The 21,187-nt window shown below is 35.9% G+C and overlaps 1 protein-coding gene across 1 annotated transcript in view; it reads left to right on the plus strand.

Moving 5' to 3' along the window:
- Positions 1-21,187, plus strand: part of OTOGL (otogelin like) — a 169,035-nt gene that overhangs the window by 11,823 nt on the left and 136,025 nt on the right. The window contains 4 exon segments of the mRNA XM_030321655.1: positions 2,718-2,839; positions 7,137-7,342; positions 12,846-12,973; positions 13,338-13,444. Of these exon segments, the coding sequence (XP_030177515.1) occupies positions 2,718-2,839; positions 7,137-7,342; positions 12,846-12,973; positions 13,338-13,444 (563 nt within the window).

Raw genomic sequence — 21,187 nt, forward strand, 5'->3', positions numbered from 1 at the left:
CCCTGTATTTCCAGCTATCTCAAAACACAGTCAGGAAACTGCTGTGCTATCCTGTTCAAAAGCTAAAACTCTTCATAGGCATTATTTGTTTCAATTCCTGCTTCCCTTTTCCCTTCTAACTTACATTAGAGTTGCCAAAATTCTCCTCCTCTCCTAGGTGATGCAAATATTAAAAAGTAGGCCCTGAAGCTTTTTAAGAACAACAAATCCTTGTGACCCAGAAAGGAAATGAAGTCTATTGAAAGTTAACTTACCGGGCTTAAAGATAAAAAATTCCCATGTCTCCTTAGATAGGGAAGTTAGTGGCATGCATCTTCGGTATTTACAGGGCTCCTATTTTCAGTCACTTATTGTCTGTTACTCCTCCACTCTTTCTCTGGGTTTATCACTTAAACACCTTCTGACTCCCTCATTGAAATGTTCTTGTCCAGGGTCTCACTCCTTTGAAGAATAAAGTGTCAACTAGATACTCTGTCCTTTGTTAATAACACACAGTGCTAAACTGTGCTCCCAGACTTAATATTGTTTCTACTTGGCTCTGTCTTGGATGGTGGAAGATTTTCAAGTCAACAAATCCATTTGCTTTAAATGTCATCTTTCCCCTGATTATAGAAGTAGTTCACTTCTCTTGTAGAGAACTTGAAAATTTCAGAGAAGTCTAAAAAAATAGAAATATCAGTAAGAGTTACCATTGCTAATGGGTTCATACATTTTCTTCTACACTTTTGTCTGTGACTTTTAAACACATTTATAATCTTGAAATCATACTATGTATAATTTTCTGTCCTAGATTTTCACCTGATATTATGTGAAGAACTTTCTTCCACGTCAAGTATTCTTAAAACCCAATTTTTTTTAGCTGTATTTGTTTCAATTTGTGGAATACTCAAATTATTTACTTATGCCCTGTTTTAGAAATTTAGGTTTTCAAAATTTTTTTCAGTATTTTAATAGATAAATTGATAAACATCTTTATGCATATATCCTTTTTCATATTCCCAATCCTTTTCTTTTTCTTTTTAAATTTAATTTTACTTTTATAAAAATAATACATGTATACAGTCTAAAAAATTCATCTAAGGCAGTGAAGCAAAACTGTAGCCCCTGTTTGCCTTCATTCCCAACCCTACCTAAAATCTGGCTCCCCAAAGGCAATTTCTCTAGCTCTTTAAGCTGTTTCTTCAGGCTTTTATCTTACATGCCAAAATATGCTATTATTTCTTTATCTTTCAAGTTAGGCTTTACTCATTCATTTCTGACTATGGAAGATGGAATCATCTTTGTTACATCACCCTTCCTGCCCCTAATGCACACACACACACACACACACACACACACACACACACACACACTTTCCTTCCCTCCTCTTAATGGGGTTATATCACCATCTTAGGTTAAATGATATGTGGTTTTTACATTATTGTCATTTACATATTATACCTTTATGAATTCATATAAATATTGTTTAGACTTGAGCCCAATAAGTTATTATTTAATTTCTATTCTTTGTACATTTGCATAGAGTTAGCATTTACCCCATTTTTTGTTTGCTACATTTTCTATGTTCCAATCAATAATGTTTTTTTAAGTTGATTTATTTATTTTGAGAGATAGGATGTGAGCAGGAAAGGGGCAGAGAGAAAGGGAGAGAGGGAGGATCCCAAGCTGGCTCTGCACTGTCTTTGCAGAGTCCAACATGGGGCTCAAACTCATGAACTATTAGATCATGACCCAAGCTGAAACCAAGAATAGAACGTTTAACTGACTGAGCCACCCAGGTGCCCCCTAATTTTTTTTTAATTTCAAATTCTCTATCTCCATAAATTTCTTCTCAGTGTGGTCAGATTTTTATACTTTGCTTTTTGAATGTTTGAAATTAACATTGGAATGGGGCAAGAGATTCTAACATTCCTCTCCTTCCTTTTCTTCTCTTTGCTTTTCTTTTCTTTCTTGTTTTCTTTTCTTCCTTGTTTTTTTTCTTTCCTCCTTTTTTCCTTCCTTCCATCCTCACTCCCTCTTTCCCTTCCTCCCTCTTTCTTTCTTTCTTTCTTTCTTTCTCTTTTCTTTCTTTCTTCTTTCTTTCTTTCTTTCTTTCTCTTTTCTTCTTTTCTTTTTTTTTTTTTCTTTCTTTCTTTCTTTCTTTCTTTCTTCCTTTCTTCCTTTCTTCCTTTCTTCCTTTCCTCATAAACTAATTTTCCCATCAAGGTTTGGGAAATAATATTTGTCTTCCCTAAAATATTATTTTATTTTTAGAGCAATTTTATTTTTACAGAGGTTATAGTCACTTTTTTGCAATCTGTAAGTGTTGCATTGTCTAGAGCTCCATTTCATGATTCTTTAACATGACATGGACATGTAAAATACGAATGTGTGTTTTTGTGGTGCTCTACTGTCCTCTTCCTAGACCTAATTTTATTCCAGTACATACCATGTATCTTTAGAATATTGACACTCAACATGTAAAGAGTCAGATCATTTAAAAAATATGCTGAATTAATGTGTACTCTATGGAGTTAATTTTGCTGTCCAATTTCTGTGGTAAATCTTTCTCTTGGAAATCCTAAATGTAGTTGTAATTTTGTGAAGTGTCATAGGACTAATGGTGCTGTAGAACTGTAGACAGGCATTGTGGCTTTGGTGACTCGAATGAAGGCCTACATATCTGTTGCTGGTTCCTATGCTTTCTTTTCTTTTTTTTTTTTTTTTTCTCTTTTAAGGTTCATAATAGCCCTAAGTGCCATGGTTCAGTGTATTACTGTTATCGGTCAATCAGCTTGTTCTTTTCAGACCAAGAGGAAATTCGAATTTATGGGCATGAAATAAAAAAGAATGGAATCAGGTAAGATGTGATAAATGATATAATAAAAATAACACCATGAATTAATAGAATTTCCAAACATCTCATGCTTGAAAGTGAATTATGGAGAGTAGGAAGAGAGAATTTCTTTCTTTTTTATGTTTATTTACTTATGTATTTGTTTTTTAATTAATTAATTTTTAATTTACATCCAAGTTGGTTAGCATATAGTGCAATAATGGTTTCAGGAGTAGATTCCAGTGATTCATCCCCTATGTATAACACCCAGTGCTCATCCCAACAAGTGTCTTCCTTAATGCCCCTTGGCCATTTGGCTCACCCCCCCTCCACAGCCCTTCCAGCAACCCTCAGTTTGTTCTCTGTATTTAAGAGTCTCTTATGCTTTGCCCTCCCCCCGTTTTTATATTATTTTTGCTTCCCTTCCCTTATGTTCATTTGTTTTGTATCTTAAATTCCACATATGAATGAAGTCATATGATATTTGTCTTTTTCTGACTGACTTACTTTGCTTAGCATACATAATACCCTCTAGTTCCATCCATATTATTGCAAATGGCAAGATTTCATTCTTTTGACTGCTGAGTAATACTCCATTGTGTATATATATCTATATATCTATATCTATCTATATATAGGTATATATATATATATATATATATATATATATATATATATATATACATACCACATCTTCTTTATCCATTCATCTGTCAATGGGCATTTGGGCTCTTTCCATACTTTGGCTATTGTCGATTGTTGCTATAAACATTGGGGTACATGTGCCCCTTCAAAACATCACACCTGTATCCTTTAGATATATACCCATCAATTGCTGGGTCATACGGTAGTTCTATTTTTAACTTTTTGAGGAAACTCCATGCTATTTTCCAGAGTGACTGCACCAGTTTGCATTCCCACCAGCATTGCAAAAGAGATGAGAGGATTTCTTTCAAACAACAACCTTAAAGTTATAACCTACAGATATTAAGGCTTCAGCAAGTGCCGAGGCCAGTCATGTGACCAGGAATCCAACCAATTTAACCTCCTTAATATTTGTGCAGGATACACTTATGTTGATTAGATAGAAATGAGATTATCACATCCTTTTTCTAAGAAAGATTCAGGAGAAATCTTCATAGTTCAACTCTTATTTTTGTTTTCTTTCTTAAATCTTTTTTCTTTCTTTCTTTTTTTCTTTTTTTCTCTCTTTCTTTTTTTTCTTTCTTTCTTTCTTTGTTTCTTAGCAGTAACTTAAAATAAAACTAAACCTTTGGAAGTCTTTTCCAAATTTGTATGAATGAGGTTTGGATATTAATTGAGACTTTCCATTAGTGTTCTGACAATGATTCAGAGCCAATAAATAACTAGTCTTCTTGGGTAAATCAGAGAGACTCCCAGTTTCGCCTTCCTAGCTGACAAGAAGATCTGAGAGTTTGGGTGAAGGAGCGTTTATTAGTTCGAAGAAAGGCTTTATACTTAATGTAGGAATGCTGTGGAATAGTCTACCTTCCAATCTAAATAATTGTAGAAATACTCAATTTAAAATATTCCTTGGCTGAGTTATGACAGAAAATGTAAATTGTGGGATGGAACAATTCTGTCATTTAGAATTCATTAGCAAGTGTTTGAACCCTAGGGATTCTTTCCAGCACAATGACCTTACCACCCTATGTACTTTGTTCTCAGTTTAGATTCCTCAAGAGGCAGCAGGTGATAGCATAAAGGGTTTTGGATGAAGCAGCAGGCAGCAGGCACTGGCCTTGGCTTTGTCACAGTCAGGTGACCCCAAGCAGTCTCTCACCTCTCTCAGGCTTATTTTCTTGATCATTTGGGTTCTGTACTTCTCATTTTCTTAGAAAAGAAGGCTTAGCCATTTGAATGGGAATATAATGTAATTGCATATGTATTTCTTGGAGCTGAATTTAAATAATTATTTAGGATTCCTTATATGGGATTTGGGGTAACATAATGGACCCTTTAAAAAAATTATTGTTTTGTAAAACAAAAACGCCATTCAAGTAGATTTTTGGGAATACTAACTCTTTGTTAAATCTCAAGAAAATATTTCTTTGAGGATTTTCATTTGTATGAGAGATTGCATTTATATGATTTGTATGATGGGAAGAGGATGATTTTCTTATTATTCGACTAAGTTGCTTATAATAATGCTGCATCTGGCCTAGGGCCTAATTCAAAGCAGGTGTTAGGGAAACATTTGTCAAAATCAAATCAAATCAACCCTGTAAGGCTCTGGACTTTGGTTCTTTCACCTGTGAAATGAAGGGTTTTGGTACATGTAAACCCATGAATAATTTTCAGCATTATTTTGTACATTCATTTTCGTTTGCATTGTGAATGTTTCCTGACTAGGTTGCATGGAGTTTTTCTTAATTTTATGGGAGATTATCTAATTTTTACTATTATTCTCCATCTCTAGTGGCATTCTTTTATGTTATAGACAGCTGGGTAATTACAGTTAGGAATCTTTTATTTTTAAAAATTGTATATTTCATCAAATTTTCTGTGAAAGAATCAAATGACAAATGATCAAACCAAAAAATACTCACAACCGAGCCACTCTATCTCCATACATTTAACATCCTATAGCTATGAAATACTTTTATAAAACATGATTCACTTTTTTCAAGTATAGCTTTTATAAACTTGCAAACTTAAACAATATTATTCATACTGACTTCTACTGTGAATTTAATATGAATTTCTCATGCTTGTAATTTATATTTTTTTAATGTTTACTTATCTTTGAGAGAAAGAGAGACAGAGCATGAATGGGGGAGGGACAGAGGGAGAGAGGGAGACACAGAATCCAGAGCAGGCTCCAGGTTCTGACCTGTCAGCACAGAGATGGATGCAGGGCTCGAACTCACCAACTGTGACATTATGACCTGAGCCGAAGTCAGAGGCTTAACCAATTGAGCCACCCAGGCGCCCCTCATTCTTATAATTTTTAATAAGAATAGATTAGGGTTGTAGTTAACTAGAGTCTATTTATTACCCAATGTAAAGTTTAGTTATTTTCCTATTCTTATAACTAATTCTCCATAAAAAAAACTATTTGCAAACAGCTCTGTACAAGTGGTTGCAGATATTTTGAATGGTTTCTTTAGGGACTGTCACTTTGTTAGCCAGTAGGTTGGTTTTACAGTTTTTGTTCAATGGGACTTGCTCTTTCTGGGAAGGAACTCTCACCAGTTTGAAGCCTTTGAGAGAAATGTGTGGATATACCTACTAACCTCCTTCCTCACTCATATTACAGGTTATAAGTCTCAACTAGCATGACTATTTTAGTAAAAATGACTTTTCCTTCCCTTCTTTTTTGAGAGAGAGAGAGTGCAAGTAGGGAGAAGAGCAGGGTTGGGGGGGGAGAGAGTGAGAGAGCGAGAGTGAGAGAGAGAGAGAGAGGGAATATCTTAAGCAGGCTCCATGTTCTGTGACGAGCCTGATGCAGGTCTCAGTCTCATGACCCTGGGATCATGACCTGAGCTGAAATCAAGAGTTGGATGCTCAATTGACTTGGCCACCCAGGCACCCCTCCTTCCATTTTCTTAATTATTAGCACTTGCTCTTTTCTGTAATATTCGTGGAAGGAGTCCAGTCACCTTTCAAAAGTATTTTAGGTGACTTACTGTGCTTTTAAAGTGTCCATTGCTCAGTTATCTTCAGTTCTGTCATTTTCCCCACATCCTTTCTATGTGTACATGGTTGTGAAAAGTGAAAAGACTAGACATTGGATTAGGAGTTTAAATAGTCAATGCGACCCTTGTTTAAAGAGGTCTAATTATATCCAATTTAAAATTATGAATATAACCCTTATGTAATACCATATGACAAAGTATTTTATATTCCCAATAATGAACTTTACAGTATTAAATATGTAAATTATAATTTATCATGCCCATAATTTTTCTTTTGGAAAACAGCGACTTACACCAAGGTGCTGGTTTGGAGATAGAAGCTCTTAGTTCCTTACAGCCAAGTTTAAAAGAAAATTAAACAAATCAGAGCTCAGTGTGTTTCCATATTTTCACCATTGTTTGTCCTTACTTGAAAATTGTTGAGCAGCATTTTTAGATTATCTTGAACTCTCCAGTAAAAAATAAATATATTTAAGCTCTCATTGGTTTAAATAAAGTTATTTACAGATTTATAAAATCACTGATATTTAGCAGAAATGTGTTTTCGGCTGGTTGAAAGAACCATTCAGTTATATGTGTAAAATCTTATCGGTGTGGAAATAGGTCATCTATAATGGATTCCTCATCATAATGCTTAACTTGCCTTTGTTCTATTTTTCAAGTTTAACATTGCCTGAGACTATTGGGCAGGTTTTCATTGAGAAACTAGCTGACTATATTCTGGTGAAAACCTCCTTTGGTTTTTCATTGGCTTGGGACGGAATATCTGGAATTTACCTCAAACTGTCTCAGGAGCATAAAGGGAAATCATGTGGCTTATGTGGAAACTACAATGACATTCAATCTGATGATTTCATCATTCAGCAAGGTAAGTGGAGTGGAAGAAATGTGGGGTACTTCTGAGTCTTCTTCCTTCACTGAGCCAGCTATTTGTATACAGAAGGGTGCAACTTGTGCTCGGTTAGGTAAAATTGGTAGCTATCGCTTGTCTGCTCTAGTGATTTTAAGTGAAGCTTGAATAGGAAAATATATATGTGTCATTCTTGAAATCCATAAGGTAGTTTACATTTTTTTCATTTCCTAATAATTTTAAAAAATTTATTTATTTAAATTCAAGTTAGTTAACATGCAGTGTAGTATTGGTTTCAGAAGCAGAACCCAGTGATTCATCACTCACATATAACACCCAGTGCTCATCTCAACAAGTGCCCTCCTTAATGCCCATCACCCACTTAGCCCACCCCCCCGCCCACCTCCCCCCCCGCAACCCTCCGTTTGTTCTTTGTATTTAGAGTCTCTTATGGTTTCCTTCCCTCTGTGTTTTATCTTATTTTCCTTCCTATCCCCTGTGTTCATCTGTTGTGTTTCTCAAATTCCATATATGAGTGAAATCATATGATATTTGTCTTTCTTCTTAATCCAATCATCAGTCAGTGTACATTTGGGCTCTTTCCATAATTTAGCTATTGTTGATAGCTGTGCTATAAACATTGGGGTGAACATGCTCCTTTGAATCAGCATTTTTGTATCCTTTGGATAAATACCTAGTAAGTACAATTGCTGCATTGTAGGGTAGTTCTATTTTTAATTTTTTGAGGAACCTCTATGCTGTTCTCTAGATGGGCCTCACCAGTTGGCATTCCCACCAACAGTGCAGAGGGGTTCCCCTTCCCCCACATCCTCACCAACATCTGTTGTTTACTGTGTTACTAATTTTAGCTATTCTGACTGGTGTGAGGTGGTATCTTATTGTGGTTTTGATTTGTATTTCCCTGATAATGAGTGATATTGAACATCTTTTCATGTGTCCATTAGCCATCTGTATGTCTTTTTTGGGAAAGTGTCTGTTCATGTGTTTTGCCTATTTCTTCACCAGATTATTTGATTTTTGAGTGTTGAGTTTGATAAATTCTTTATAGATTTTGGATACTAACCCTTTATCTGATGTGTCATTCGCAAATATCTTCTCCCAACCCATCAGTTGCTTTTTAGTTTTGTTGATTGTTTCCCTCTCTGTGCAGAAGCTTTTTATCTTGATGAGGTTGCAATAGTTCATTTGCTTTTGTTTCCCTTGCCTCTGGAGACATGTCTAGTAAGAAATTGCTGTGGCTGAGGTCAAACAGGTTGTTGCCTGTTTTCTCCTCTGGGATTTTGATGGTTTCCTGTCTTACATTTAGGTCTTTCATCCATTTTGAGTTGATTTTTGTGTATGGTGTGAGAAAGTGGTCCAATTTCATTCTTCTGCATGTGGCTGTCCAGTTTTCCCAGAACCATTTGCTGAAGAGAATTTTTCCATTGGCTATTCTTTCCTGCTTTGTTGATGATAGTTGGCCAGACTTTTATGGGTCCATTTCTGGGTTCTCTATTCTGTTCCATTTATCCAGGTGTCTGTTTTTGTGTCAGTATCATACTGTCTTGGTGATTATAGCTTGAAGTCTGGAATTGTAATGCCTCCATAAATTAGTTAATTTGCTAAATTAAGATAGAAGTCTAACTCATGTAACAAATATTAATTGGGTATTTACTTTGTGTCAAGCACTGTTACAGGAGCTTGGGATACATCAGTGAAGAAAACAAAGACTCCTCCTTCTCTGGGTTTATATTTTAGTATGCAAACCCATTTGAGACAAACTTACTTACTTTTAGACAAAAGATATTTTGCATCAAGTCTTCATAGAAATTAATTCATTGACTACCAAATAATAATTAAAAAATAATAATGTGAACAGAGTTTATAAAAGTTGAATAAAACCTCCGAAAAATTTTTTATCATGTATGATGATGTACATATCTTTATTTATTCTAAGTCAAGAAACTAATTTCAGTGAGCCATTAAAAATGGGGGCTGTTTTGTCAGCAATAACAATAGTATTCCTTGATACTATTTACAACAACAGTTAATAGAGCATGTAGCTATATTATTTCCAACCCTACAACCATCCTATAAGACTGTTGGTATTTTCTTACTTTACAATGAGGGCACAGGTGATGTGCCCAATGTAACACAGCTGGTAAATGATATTGTCAGTGTTGGTTTACAGATCTGACTGGCTTCCAACCCCATGCTTAGATAAATGTTTGAGAAATTGACTTTTAATCTGTAAAGTGCTATGTATATCATACTTTTTTTGTTTTATAATAAAATTCATAAAGAAGTTTCACCCATATGTTGTGTTTTAAGAGACGGTGAAAGTCCTGCTTAGAGTGTGAGTTCTGGAGTCAGATTGTGGGATTCAAGTTCTGCTTTGTCACATATTAAATCATTTCAGTTTAATGATACAATGATAGCATTAGAGTTACAAGGATTAAATGAGATAATCCATGCAAAATATTTAATGCAGTGGCTGCCACATAGTTAACGCCGAATATATTTTAGCGAATTACAATCATCTCCAAGTGTTCTCAGTAAGCCTAGAATGGAGCTAATAGGAAAGTGTTTGATTAACATTGCTTTAAGAGGCCCTTGCTAAAATGCAGACATTTTACCCGAGATGGATAATGCATCACTGGGGCTAGTTTACTAATTTACTAGGGTTCCATAGCGTCAGTTTCGTCATGTGTAAAGATAATAATAATGACCCAAGAACTTCTTAGCCTGTGAGGATCAAATGAGAAAACGTAAGTGAAAGTGTTCGAAAGTCTGCGAGCACCATATACACATGTAACAGTGTTGAGATCATCTTGACATGCGATTTTGCATCCCGTTGGATACATAGAATGAGAGGATTCACAGACTTGGCATCTTGAGACTATATTAGGAAGTAGGGGTTTTGGACTCAGGCCACAATAGTCGGATGGCCATTGTTGATTTCTTTGTCCTTCTGTATCAAAGCTTCATGAAGAAAATAATATCAATTCAGTTCTGTGTTAGAAAAGACAGCTTATGGGCAACTTCTCCTGGGACATCTGAGGAACTGGTATAGAGGTGAGGATAGAAAATAGCATCTGCTCTTGCTAGAGGCAGAGAGACTCCAGTTAGGACCTTACTTAAGGGGTCAGACAGACTTGATAACCTGGAACATAAAGTGGTTGCTCTCAGTGAGATACCTGGGGCAGCCTGAACAAAAGTGTTCACAGATTATAGCGGGAGAAGACTGACAGAAGGCAATTGAACTGAAATTATGGCTGAACTGACAGAAGGCAAGAAGGACCCTGGAAAGTATGTAGGAAGAGCCTAAAGAGAGATTTCAGCTTTTTTGTACAAAGTTCTATCTGGTGCCCAGTGTAAAATGGAGTATTAAAAAAACTAACACCAGTAATTGATAAGGATGTGACTAGCACCTGCCCTCTGATTTTCTCCATTCTGTAATAATGCAAGAAAATGTCTACAGATAAGCTGTATTACGTTTAGCTTTAACATGCCTAGTATTTTTTTTTTTTTGAAACTCAGCCTGTCTTGCTGATTAGATAATCTTTAGAGGCACTGTGGTGGTTTGATTGAATGCCATCAATGCATAGTTTCTTAACAGTGATTAAAATTGTATTCTCCCTGCAGTCCTACTCGTTCTTCAGGGATGACTTCACAAAGAAATGAGGCTTTCAGAATTTCTGTGGATATAGAAATATTTTAATTGATTGTCTAGTTGAGATTCTGTTTCCATAATTCATGTTTATAGGCAGCTACACATCAAAATAGAAGCCTTGGTTTACTCTTGTTTTTCCCAAGATAGTAATTAATAATCCTCATTTTCTCTCTTAGAAAGTGTTCCAATACAGACAAGAGATTATTTGTAGCATATTTTGCATGAAACATTTTAAAATTTAGTTTTGCAGGCCTCCAGCAAACCAATTGATATGGATTTAACGTCTCATAATAACCAACTTTCGTGACTCTTCTATTAATGTAATGTCATAAAAATAGCTAAATATGTGGTATAAGCTGTATTAAAGTGAACTCTAAGGGACTGTCCAGGTATCTAGTTACATTAAAATTTGTGCATAGATATTAAAATCAGTGGGGCCTTTAGCTAGTATTTTTGGCCCTGCAGATTTTTCAAAAATGATGATGCTTTGAAATGAAATGTGACTATAAAGTTACTTAAAAAGTAACATCAGTTTTTCCTGCTTAAAAACAAAAAGTATTAGATCAGGCCAGGCTTGGTTCAGTGTGTAACAGTTTCAACAGTATCAGAGATAATGAGGTAGGCCAGACAAACTTGAAATAATAATCTAATAATGTATTAAATTTTGCAACCCCCCCCTTTTATTATTCATTCACTTATTTGGCAAATGTATTTAGAGCACCTACTACACGCCAGTATGCTAACAAAGGGGAAGCTTTGACACACGGTTGCCCTCCATGTAGAAGAAGACAAAATAAATAGAGACAAGTTAAAGTATAAATTTTTGGGAGCATAGCAGCTATGAAAACAAGAAGTTGTAAATGGAGATTAAGAGAAATAGAACAGTGTGAGTTCAGTGGTAATCCAGATCATGTGACAGAGAAGGCGTCTCTGAGGAGGTCGTATTAAACAGACACCTAAATAAAGTAAGGGAGAGCAGAGGGAAGATTGGAGAGAATTTTGAAGAATGGGGAGCAAAAGCAAGAGCAAAGTGGGAACGAGCTTGAAAGGAGAACAGTGTGAGGTCAGCGTGACTGGGGTAGATTGAGCAGGAATAAGAGAGAAGGGGACAAGAGGAGTGTGTGGGGGTGGGGTTGGTGTAGGAGGAGGGAATCAGGGGAGCGCGGGGGCCAGATCATAAAAGTCTTCCAGGACACAGCAAAGTTTAGGATTTTATTCTGAGAGAATGAAGCATTCTTGTAGATGAACTCCCACAATAACCCGAACCCTTTGTGGTAGCAAGCAGACATGTTCCTCTCTTGAAGATGCTGAGAGAGAGAGAGAGAGAGAGAGCGGTCAAATATGTGGCTTGAGATTTCTTACTCTAGTGGTGCAGAAGCTTGTCATCAGTGGTAGACAGTGTAAGTCTAAGTGGTGAGGAACCTAAAGTTCCCATCCGACAGCTGTCTTAGAGCTTCGAGATGTTACCGTGTTTGGTTCTGCTAAGCCTTTGAGATTTTAGTTTCATTCTTTGTCTGAACGTGGAGCAGGATTAAGATGAACACTTTCAGTCCCTCTTGTTGCTCAAATGATGTTTGCTTTTGCTCTTCAATGTTATTCACTTTTATTTGGTACTTACGCTTTGTTCAATGTATTGTTATTACGCTAAAGTGATACTACCCCAGCATTACGCAGAGGCAAGATTCAGGAGCTTAAAGTAATGTTATCGTCTAATATCATTGGCAATCATTGGTAATGATAAAGTGGCTGAGTTTAACTTTCTGACCAGGAAGTTTATGTTGATGAACTGTGTTTGTGTAAAGTGATGCTATCACACATATTTTGTGTGTCTGTGTTTGTGTGAAATAGAGGACTACACGGAAGACATTGCTATGTTTGCAAATAGTTGGTCGGTGCAAATTCCAGATGACACGAAATGTGTACCCACACCCTCAGATTTTCCAAATCCATGCTCCAGTGGAATGCCAGCATTTGAGGTAAATGTGATGTGAAGAGCTTGGGCACATTGGATATAATTCACACATATTGTATTTGTATATTGAATATTAAGCATTTTTTGGTACAGATGCTACATACTTAAACACGGTTAAATTGAGGGAATGTAAGTGCAACAGGAACAACTTGAAGACATTTCAGAAAGAGTAATGTAACGAGTTTCATGGGAGCAGTACTCATGGTGCAAATATGTAGTTAGAAAAATGTTGGTTAAAACTTATGAGCGTAAATTGCCTTCTGTTTCCTGGTAATAACAGAGACACCTGCAAGTAGATCAGTAGAAAAAACGTGAGTGCCCACGTATCCTTAAACATGTGCTGACGACTGCCATCTTTGTCTGCACAGGCAATCTTCTTCAAGTGTCAAATATTGTTGCAGTTTCCTTTCTTGAGCTGCCATGAATATATTGATCCATATTTGTATATTGCCAGCTGTGTTAATGATCTTTGCAAGTAAGTGAAATAATTAGTATTTGTAATTAAAATTTCTTTATCCAGAAAGAAAAGCAAAAACCACTTCTGTAACTTAGACGTCTCAGCAGTTCACAAAACATCATGGAAATGTAAAACAACTGGCCTAACATCTATTAAAAGCTTGCTGGATAATACATGCAATCTAAATGGTTTATATAAGCAGCATAAAAAGAAGCATTTCTTAAAGTTTGCTTGTTCCACTGATCGCTTTTGGAGTTTAGAGATTCCAACAGAGTCTTTCAAAATAATGTTTTGAAATGCACAAAACCAAACACACAAAATTACAAAGGAAACTGTATTGAAATGGAGTTATCAAAATAGTAAAAGATGAATTTATGATATATGTTTTTACATGCATTTCAAGTCTAACTATAACTACCATTTACGTGATCTCAGTAAATATTTTGAGATATCTGCAACAATTATAATTAGAAATGAAAACATTAAAAAGTGAAGTATGAGATATATTGTTAACAAAGTCACAGATATTGCTATGGACATTGTGATGTGTTGTCTATATGAGTAATTGATGCCAAATTTCAGTTAGAGGTTAGTGACAGTACACATGTAATCTTGACCCCATCCAAGGTCACCCGACTCTTACATTTTCTCCCAGGTTAGGAATACCTAGACTAGATGGTTGTCTAGGGAACAAATTTGGTGAGACCCATCATAATATGTTCCTGAATGTAGAACCCACTCTAAATTATCTATTGTAGTCTTTTCTTTCTTTTTCTTTTTTTTTTTTTCAACGTTTATTTATTTTTGGGACAGAGAGAGACAGAGCATGAACGGGGGAGGGGCAGAGAGAGAGGGAGACACAGAATCGGAAACAGGCTCCAGGCTCTGAGCCATCAGCCCAGAGCCCGACGCAGGGCTCGAACTCACGGACGGCGAGATCGTGACCTGGCTGAAGTCGGACGCTTAACCGACTGCGCCACCCAGGCGCCCCTGTAGTCTTTTCTACTATTGTTTTTCAAAAATTTACCAAGAGTATTTGATTTTGAATGTTCATCTTGAATGTTGAAGAATATCTCAAGATATTTTAATAAGTTTGTATTTTTTGAAGAATCTCAAGATGTGTAAATGATACACGGGAACTTGTTGTAAAAGACTAGACTGATTTTTGATTGAGTAAAACCACTTACACCTCATCTTGTAGCCTGTAGCTTGTTGAGGCTTAAGTTTAGCAAAGGTGAGAACAAAGAGGGAAAGTTGAAGTAGTATGAAATTGTCTTATTTACAACTACTCTACTTTAATTAAATGGAGATTACTATAAAATAATGAATATAATGATATTTTTCAGATGTGAAACTTATTTGGGAAGCCTGTTAATTTTGAGTGGAATACAGTTTTATCTTTATTATATGTATAGTCTCTAAATTTTAGGGATTTATGAACTACTGCAGGAGTTTTGAAAGAGTTCCCTCTCTGCCTAAATATTGGGGACTGACCTAACTTAATATTTGACCACATTCAGTTCCCTATTTGGTTTTATTTTTTATTTAAGTGCTATGTTGTTACATCTCTATTCTTTTTCTCAGTCTCTTTTTTGTGGATCTTATCAGTGGTCCATGGTTTTAACCTCGCTGTGTATATGGAATTAAAAATTGTGTTTATTCCACCATGATTCATTCTTTGGCTATTCTCCAGTAGTCTTTTCACTTGCCATTGGCATTATCATCTTTAGCATCCACTTCTCAGGTCGACTGAGATGAAATATTTTGGCAGATCTAGGAAAGTCATTTTCCCTTTACTAGGTAGGATATTGTTTGGTTGCTTCAGTTGCCAAAGTATCAGTGGCATAAATTAAATTGAAACATATTTTTCCCATATAAAGGTCCAAGTTGGTAAGCGATTCTGGGGTCATACCATGTGCCCACACCATGAATTTTCCAGTGACACAGCGATGCTATTGTTATGTCATCCCACAAGGCCTAGGGTGTTGTCCTCAATTTCACTGCCAGAACTGGCTTACCACTCCCACGTCTATAGGTTAGCACTTAGGAAGGGAGAAAATGAAGTAGAGGGCTGTTGGCAGCTTTTTAAAGAAAGAGTTCTGGAAGTTTCATGTATACTTTTAACCCTTTGGTCAGAACTTAGAAACATAGCCATGTACAGATGGCCATGTACATAGCCATGTACAGATGCAAAGACAGATGGGAAATATTGTCCTTGGCTGGGCAGCCATATGCTTCGCAAAAACTGGAGGGTTCTAATAATGAAGAGAAGCAGGCTCTGGAGACCAAAAAAAAAAAAAAAACCAACAAAAAAAACCAAAAGTTCAATCTCTGTTATACTCACTTCATCTGAAATTTCATCATTGAGGATTTAACATTTTTGTCTTTTGAAATTTTGATATCTGTAGGCTTTAAGTTTTGAAATCCAACTGCTTTCTCCAGGGAAATAAAAAGCAGGATAGAGAAATGCCTTTTACTGTTGAAATCAACTGATATCACCAGTGATATTTGAGGTGAAGAGGCCAAGTTTGGGGACAGAGCAGTCATGTAATACCAAAAGAAGGGCATTATAAATCAAGTAAGTGGGCCTTGATCAAATGGTAGTGAGAAGCTACCAGTTAGCCTTTTACTTGTCTCAGTACTTCACTGAGGTCTAGACCTACCTACATCCTTTCTTTCCTGAAGGAGAGTCTCTTCATTTCTTACTGTAGGGGATGGCACCACAAAGATCCTATACAAGAAGAACATTGGGAATCTGCTGAACACAAATTCATTTCCTGCTTGCATTATGATAGTATATTGAATTCAATTCAACAAACTTTGCTTAGCATCAATTCTGAGCTGAGCATTGTGCCACATCTTGGAGAAACAGAAACCATTTAGACATGGACCCTGTCCTAGGAACTCACATTCTAGTGGGGCAGAAACAGGCCTCCAGCAATGACACATGCTCTAAATGTGAAGGGCAGTAGATGTGGAGAGGTTTGCTGAGTTTATCAGGGAGTGCCTTCCACAGTTCCACAAAGGAGATGCCATCTGAACTTATGCCCTCCTCTTTCTGCTTTTTAGAATGCTAAACCTAGAAGCAAGGGAATGCTTTTAACTTTGTCATGCCAAAGTCAATTGATTTGAAAACAATTATTATGTAATGCTCATTTTCCTTATTAAAGTTAACATCCAAAATGGAGCAAATAAGCTCATTTCCCCCTCAGCACTGGAATAATTTCTTTCTTGCCCAATTGTGAATTTTCGTGTGATGCCATATATAATGGGCATGGCATGGATCCTAGAGTTAACACAGGTACTTAATAAATGGTAGCTATTTTAATAATAGTTGTGTTGGGTTGGGAAACCAATATTCAGTTACTTTCTTAATTTTCAAAGCATCTATTAATTGTAGGAAACAATGCACATATTTTAATGTAAATCAGAAACTTATTATCTTTACAGGAATTCAACAATTTTAGCTTACCCTGTTTTTCAGAGAATTTTCTTGTTTGGCGGTTTAGAATATTTTCTGAGCTTTTGAAGTTTATATGCTCAGTCTCCTTTTCCTTCTAAAGCTCAATTAATTGGACTAGATAAGCTGCATGACTCCAATTACAGTAGCACAGGATAAGTGCAATTTGAGACAGGTGGCTTCTACAATAGAGATACTGAAAATGCTAAGGTTCACAAAATACAACATTCTTAAGGTCATTATCTTGTAAGATGTGTAACTATTTAATCTTAAGCTTGACTTGGATTGAAAAACAAGTCCACTTGTTTATTATAAACCTTGCTTATTTTATAGGTGCTGGGTTAATCTGTTTGGGGAATTGGCAGACTTCTGATATTTGTCTGGGGAGCTTCCAGGGTTATTATAAGAAAACAATGAGAGATTATTTACTCTTGGCAATATTATAAAAGTAACTAGACTTAGTAATTCAAACTTGAAAGAATTGAAAATCTTTTATATCTTAAGTGCTATTTATTCAATCTTTCAAAAGTGCTGCAGTTTTATTAGTATTGGTTTTATTGCAGCATGTGGACTATGAAGAGCATGGTATCTTAGAAATAATTTGCATGTTTGATGCTTTTGTTGTGATAGAATTTTATCTATGGTAATGGCATTTATGGATGTAAATTTATAAATTTATGTTTATTAATAAATATTTAATATTTATTTCCCAAAAGGGCTGGGATGTTTTGTGTGGGAGCAAAGCAATACATACAAAAAGATTCTGGGCAGAATGTCATAATTAAAATAGAAAATTTGGGGGGCACCTGGGTGGCTCATTCGGTTAAGCGTCCAACTTCGGTTCAGGTCATGATGTTGTGGTTTGTGGGTTCAAGCCTCGCAATAGGCTCTGTGCTGACAGTTCAGGGCCTGGAGCCTGCTTTGGATTCTGTGTCTCTCTCTTTGCCTCTCCCCTGCTCACACTGTCTCTGTCTCTGTCTTTCTCTCAAAAATAAATAAAAACATAAAAAAAATGTTTTAATAGAAATGTTTTCCAGTACAGGTACTCTTTTGAACCAAAAGCAAAGTGGCCAAATTATTGAAATAGTTTGATGAAGACAATTTACTCAGGCCCTGTGAGCTGTGATCTCATGCTTATATGTTTTCTGCCCAATCGTACATGATATGTGCATGCTGACATCAGTTCATACTAGAATATTCACCATGCATGCAACATTTCTAGAGATCGGGAGCTCAAAGGTGTGGTTTTTGCCAATATTTCCTGTGTGACTGTGGATGGCTCTGTCTTTTCATTTTCCAGAAGTGATGATGAAACCTATTGTCGTGCAGCCACCGAGTACGCGAGAGCCTGTTCCCACGCTGGCTACCCGATTCAAGACTGGAGAGATGACTTTCCAGCATGTAGTATGTTTTCTTATTTTCTAAACCCTGTGTATTTGTGTTATTTTCCAGTTTATCCTAGTACTCAAAACTGCCCCTAGGACTCAAAACTACTGATTTACAAGGATTTGTCATTGACCCAATAACAGTGGTAAACTTGCATACTTTTCCAAACACTATTTTTTTTTGAAAGAGAGGTGAGTAAATTTGACTTATAGCTCCCCTGTTTGCCCATTTTAGCTGATAAATGTGATGACAGTTTCGTCCATCGGGATTGTATCAGTTGTTGCCCACCAACCTGCACATTTGAGAAACAGTGTCTTGGGAGCAATCTCCATTGTCTTGATGGATGTTACTGCGCAGATGGTAAGCACTTCATGAGAGAAATGGTGTCTGTACTCATGGAAACTAGTATCCACTGATTGAAGAATCATATCATAATGTCCTCTCTCAGGACATAGGGCTGTTGCAATTTTCTACCCTGGTAGGATTTGATCCTTGAAGTGATTAGGAAGAATGGCAGCTTTTCTACTATGTAAATTTCCCAGGAAATTTGGAATCTGGAGTCCTGAAGTTAACCATGGCAAATCTTTTGTTCTCTTGGATATTTAAGGATATTTAATACTGTGCATATTTTCATGTTTTGAAGGTGAAAGCAAGTTAAAAAAAACCTTCATATGTTGGCAGTATAGGATTTTAGTCCTGACGTAGTTTTAATATGTGAAATTAGAAGTAACATAGCAAGTGATACAGATGAGATTTAAAATTAGGAATGAGGAAGGGAAGGAAAAATAAGATAAAAACAGAGAGGGAGGCAAACCCTAAGAGACTGTTAAAAAACAGAAAAAACTGAGGGTTGCTGGAGGGGTGTTTGTTGGTTGTATGGGCTAAATGGGTGATGAGCATTAAGGAGGGCGCTCATTGGGATGAACACTGGGTGTTATATGCAAATGATGAGTCACTAAATTCTACTCCTGAAACCATTATTACACTATATGTTAACTAACTTGGATTTAAATTTTAAAAAATTTTAAAAATTAAAATACAGAAAATAAGCAAATTTGGAATGACTGCTATACTGATAGGTCTTTACAAAGAACACTGAGGATTTACTCAAACCCCTTCATTTTTACAGATTAAAAAAAATAGAATCCCAGAAATGTTAAGTGTTTTTCCTCACCTGATATGAGTGAAGACTACTTGGAATCAGATTTGTTAACCTCAGTCTGTTGGTCTGTCAGTGCTATTCAAAGTAGAATCTTTACATCAGTGCCAGGCCTGAACCATTTGTTACCAGTCAATGATGCAATAAGGAATTTGAACCAGAATAAAAATCCATGTGCCAAAATATAAGTCAATGCTTCCTTATCTAGGAATTCTTACTCCAAAAAAAGGTCAGCTGAATGAAACACGTGCTTGGTAACACGGTTGATTTACGTTACGGCTCAACAAGCTTTACTGAGAGAGGTAGCAAATGCTGTTCCAATTCACTGGCCCTTTGAGTAGCACTACCTTGATATTTATTACCTGTGTGTCAATAGTGTAAATCTCTCACTTTGAGATGAACAGAAATTAAACCAAGAATATATGTTCTCTCTCTCCGTCTCTCTCTTCTTCCCTCAAAAGCAAGGAAATACTGTCTAGTTGCCTTTATTCAGTGTAGTGAAACTTGAGTTTTTGATGGCAAGTCATGAGATAAGAAAATTTAAAATTACTGAAATGGATCCCTATTTTAAATTTAATTTAATTTAATTTATTTCTGAAATAGACCCTTATAAGGTAGCTACTGATTGAGATAGAACCAGGTTGTCAGTAACCTCTTTAAAAGTAAAAAGAATTATATTTTCAGCACCTAGTGTGAGCGGGTGTTCGATAAAAGTTGGTTGAGTTATTATAGTCAAACAACACATTCTTTGTTATTTCTTTTGAGAATTTGATACATATTTTTCTTAAATAGGCCTCATAATGGAAAATGGGACTTGCATCTCCTTGGAAAATTGCCCGTGTAGTTTTCATGGATTAGCTTACTCAGTTGGTTCAAAAATTGAACAGGAATGTACTGAATGGTATGTTATTAATATACAGCCAATTATTTCTGGGTACCTGATTAGTTGACAACTTCACCATGACATATGTCTAAAGGAATGTACTTATTACTTATTTTCTTCCAAAAATTCCAAGACACAGTTTGCATCTTATTTAAAGGCTGGATGGGAGTAGGGCAGGGGGCTATACATAGTTTCATATTTTAATTATGAAAGCAAGTTCAGAAAAAAAAAGCTAGAAAAATATAGAAAATTTATAATTTCTTTTATGATGTAATTCTCACTTCCCTTGATAATTCCATAAAATCATAAACCTATGTAATGAGTCTGTTGCATTTTCTTGTTATTTGTAACCAGTAATCTGCATATATTTTTACCATTAGAACATAATGGTAATCCTGGCCTTCTCTACTGAGTACTTTAAAAAGTGACTCTCCAGATTGCCAATACATGGCCATCATTAGAGACATTTAGAATTTCTTATTACATTAGCAACTAAAACTATTTTAGGTAAGCATTAAGTCCCTCCAGGGAAGTCTTATAAAGAACAAGTGTAAATGTCAGCAGGCCCTTGTCTCTTTGCTGTCAGTGTGATATAACTGGCATGCAGGTAGATAAGCAACCACATTCTTAAATAATGATTTAAGCTCCTCCTCTTTAGAGACTCTGCTTCTATCCTTCTATCCTCCTTCCATCCTAAAAGTCTTTTTGATGGCAGAAGGCAGAATTTACTTACATAAGAGGACATCTTTTCTCTCTCTTTAATGTCTGATGATCCTTAAAAGAAAGTTTCTTGTTTTGCAGTAGATGAAATAACTTTATTAACTCTTTATGTATATTTCCCTCCTAATATAGGTAAATACTTTTTTGTGTGTG

Source organism: Lynx canadensis, chromosome B4, assembly GCF_007474595.2.
Source record: "Lynx canadensis isolate LIC74 chromosome B4, mLynCan4.pri.v2, whole genome shotgun sequence".
NCBI classification, from domain to species: Eukaryota; Metazoa; Chordata; class Mammalia; order Carnivora; family Felidae; genus Lynx; species Lynx canadensis.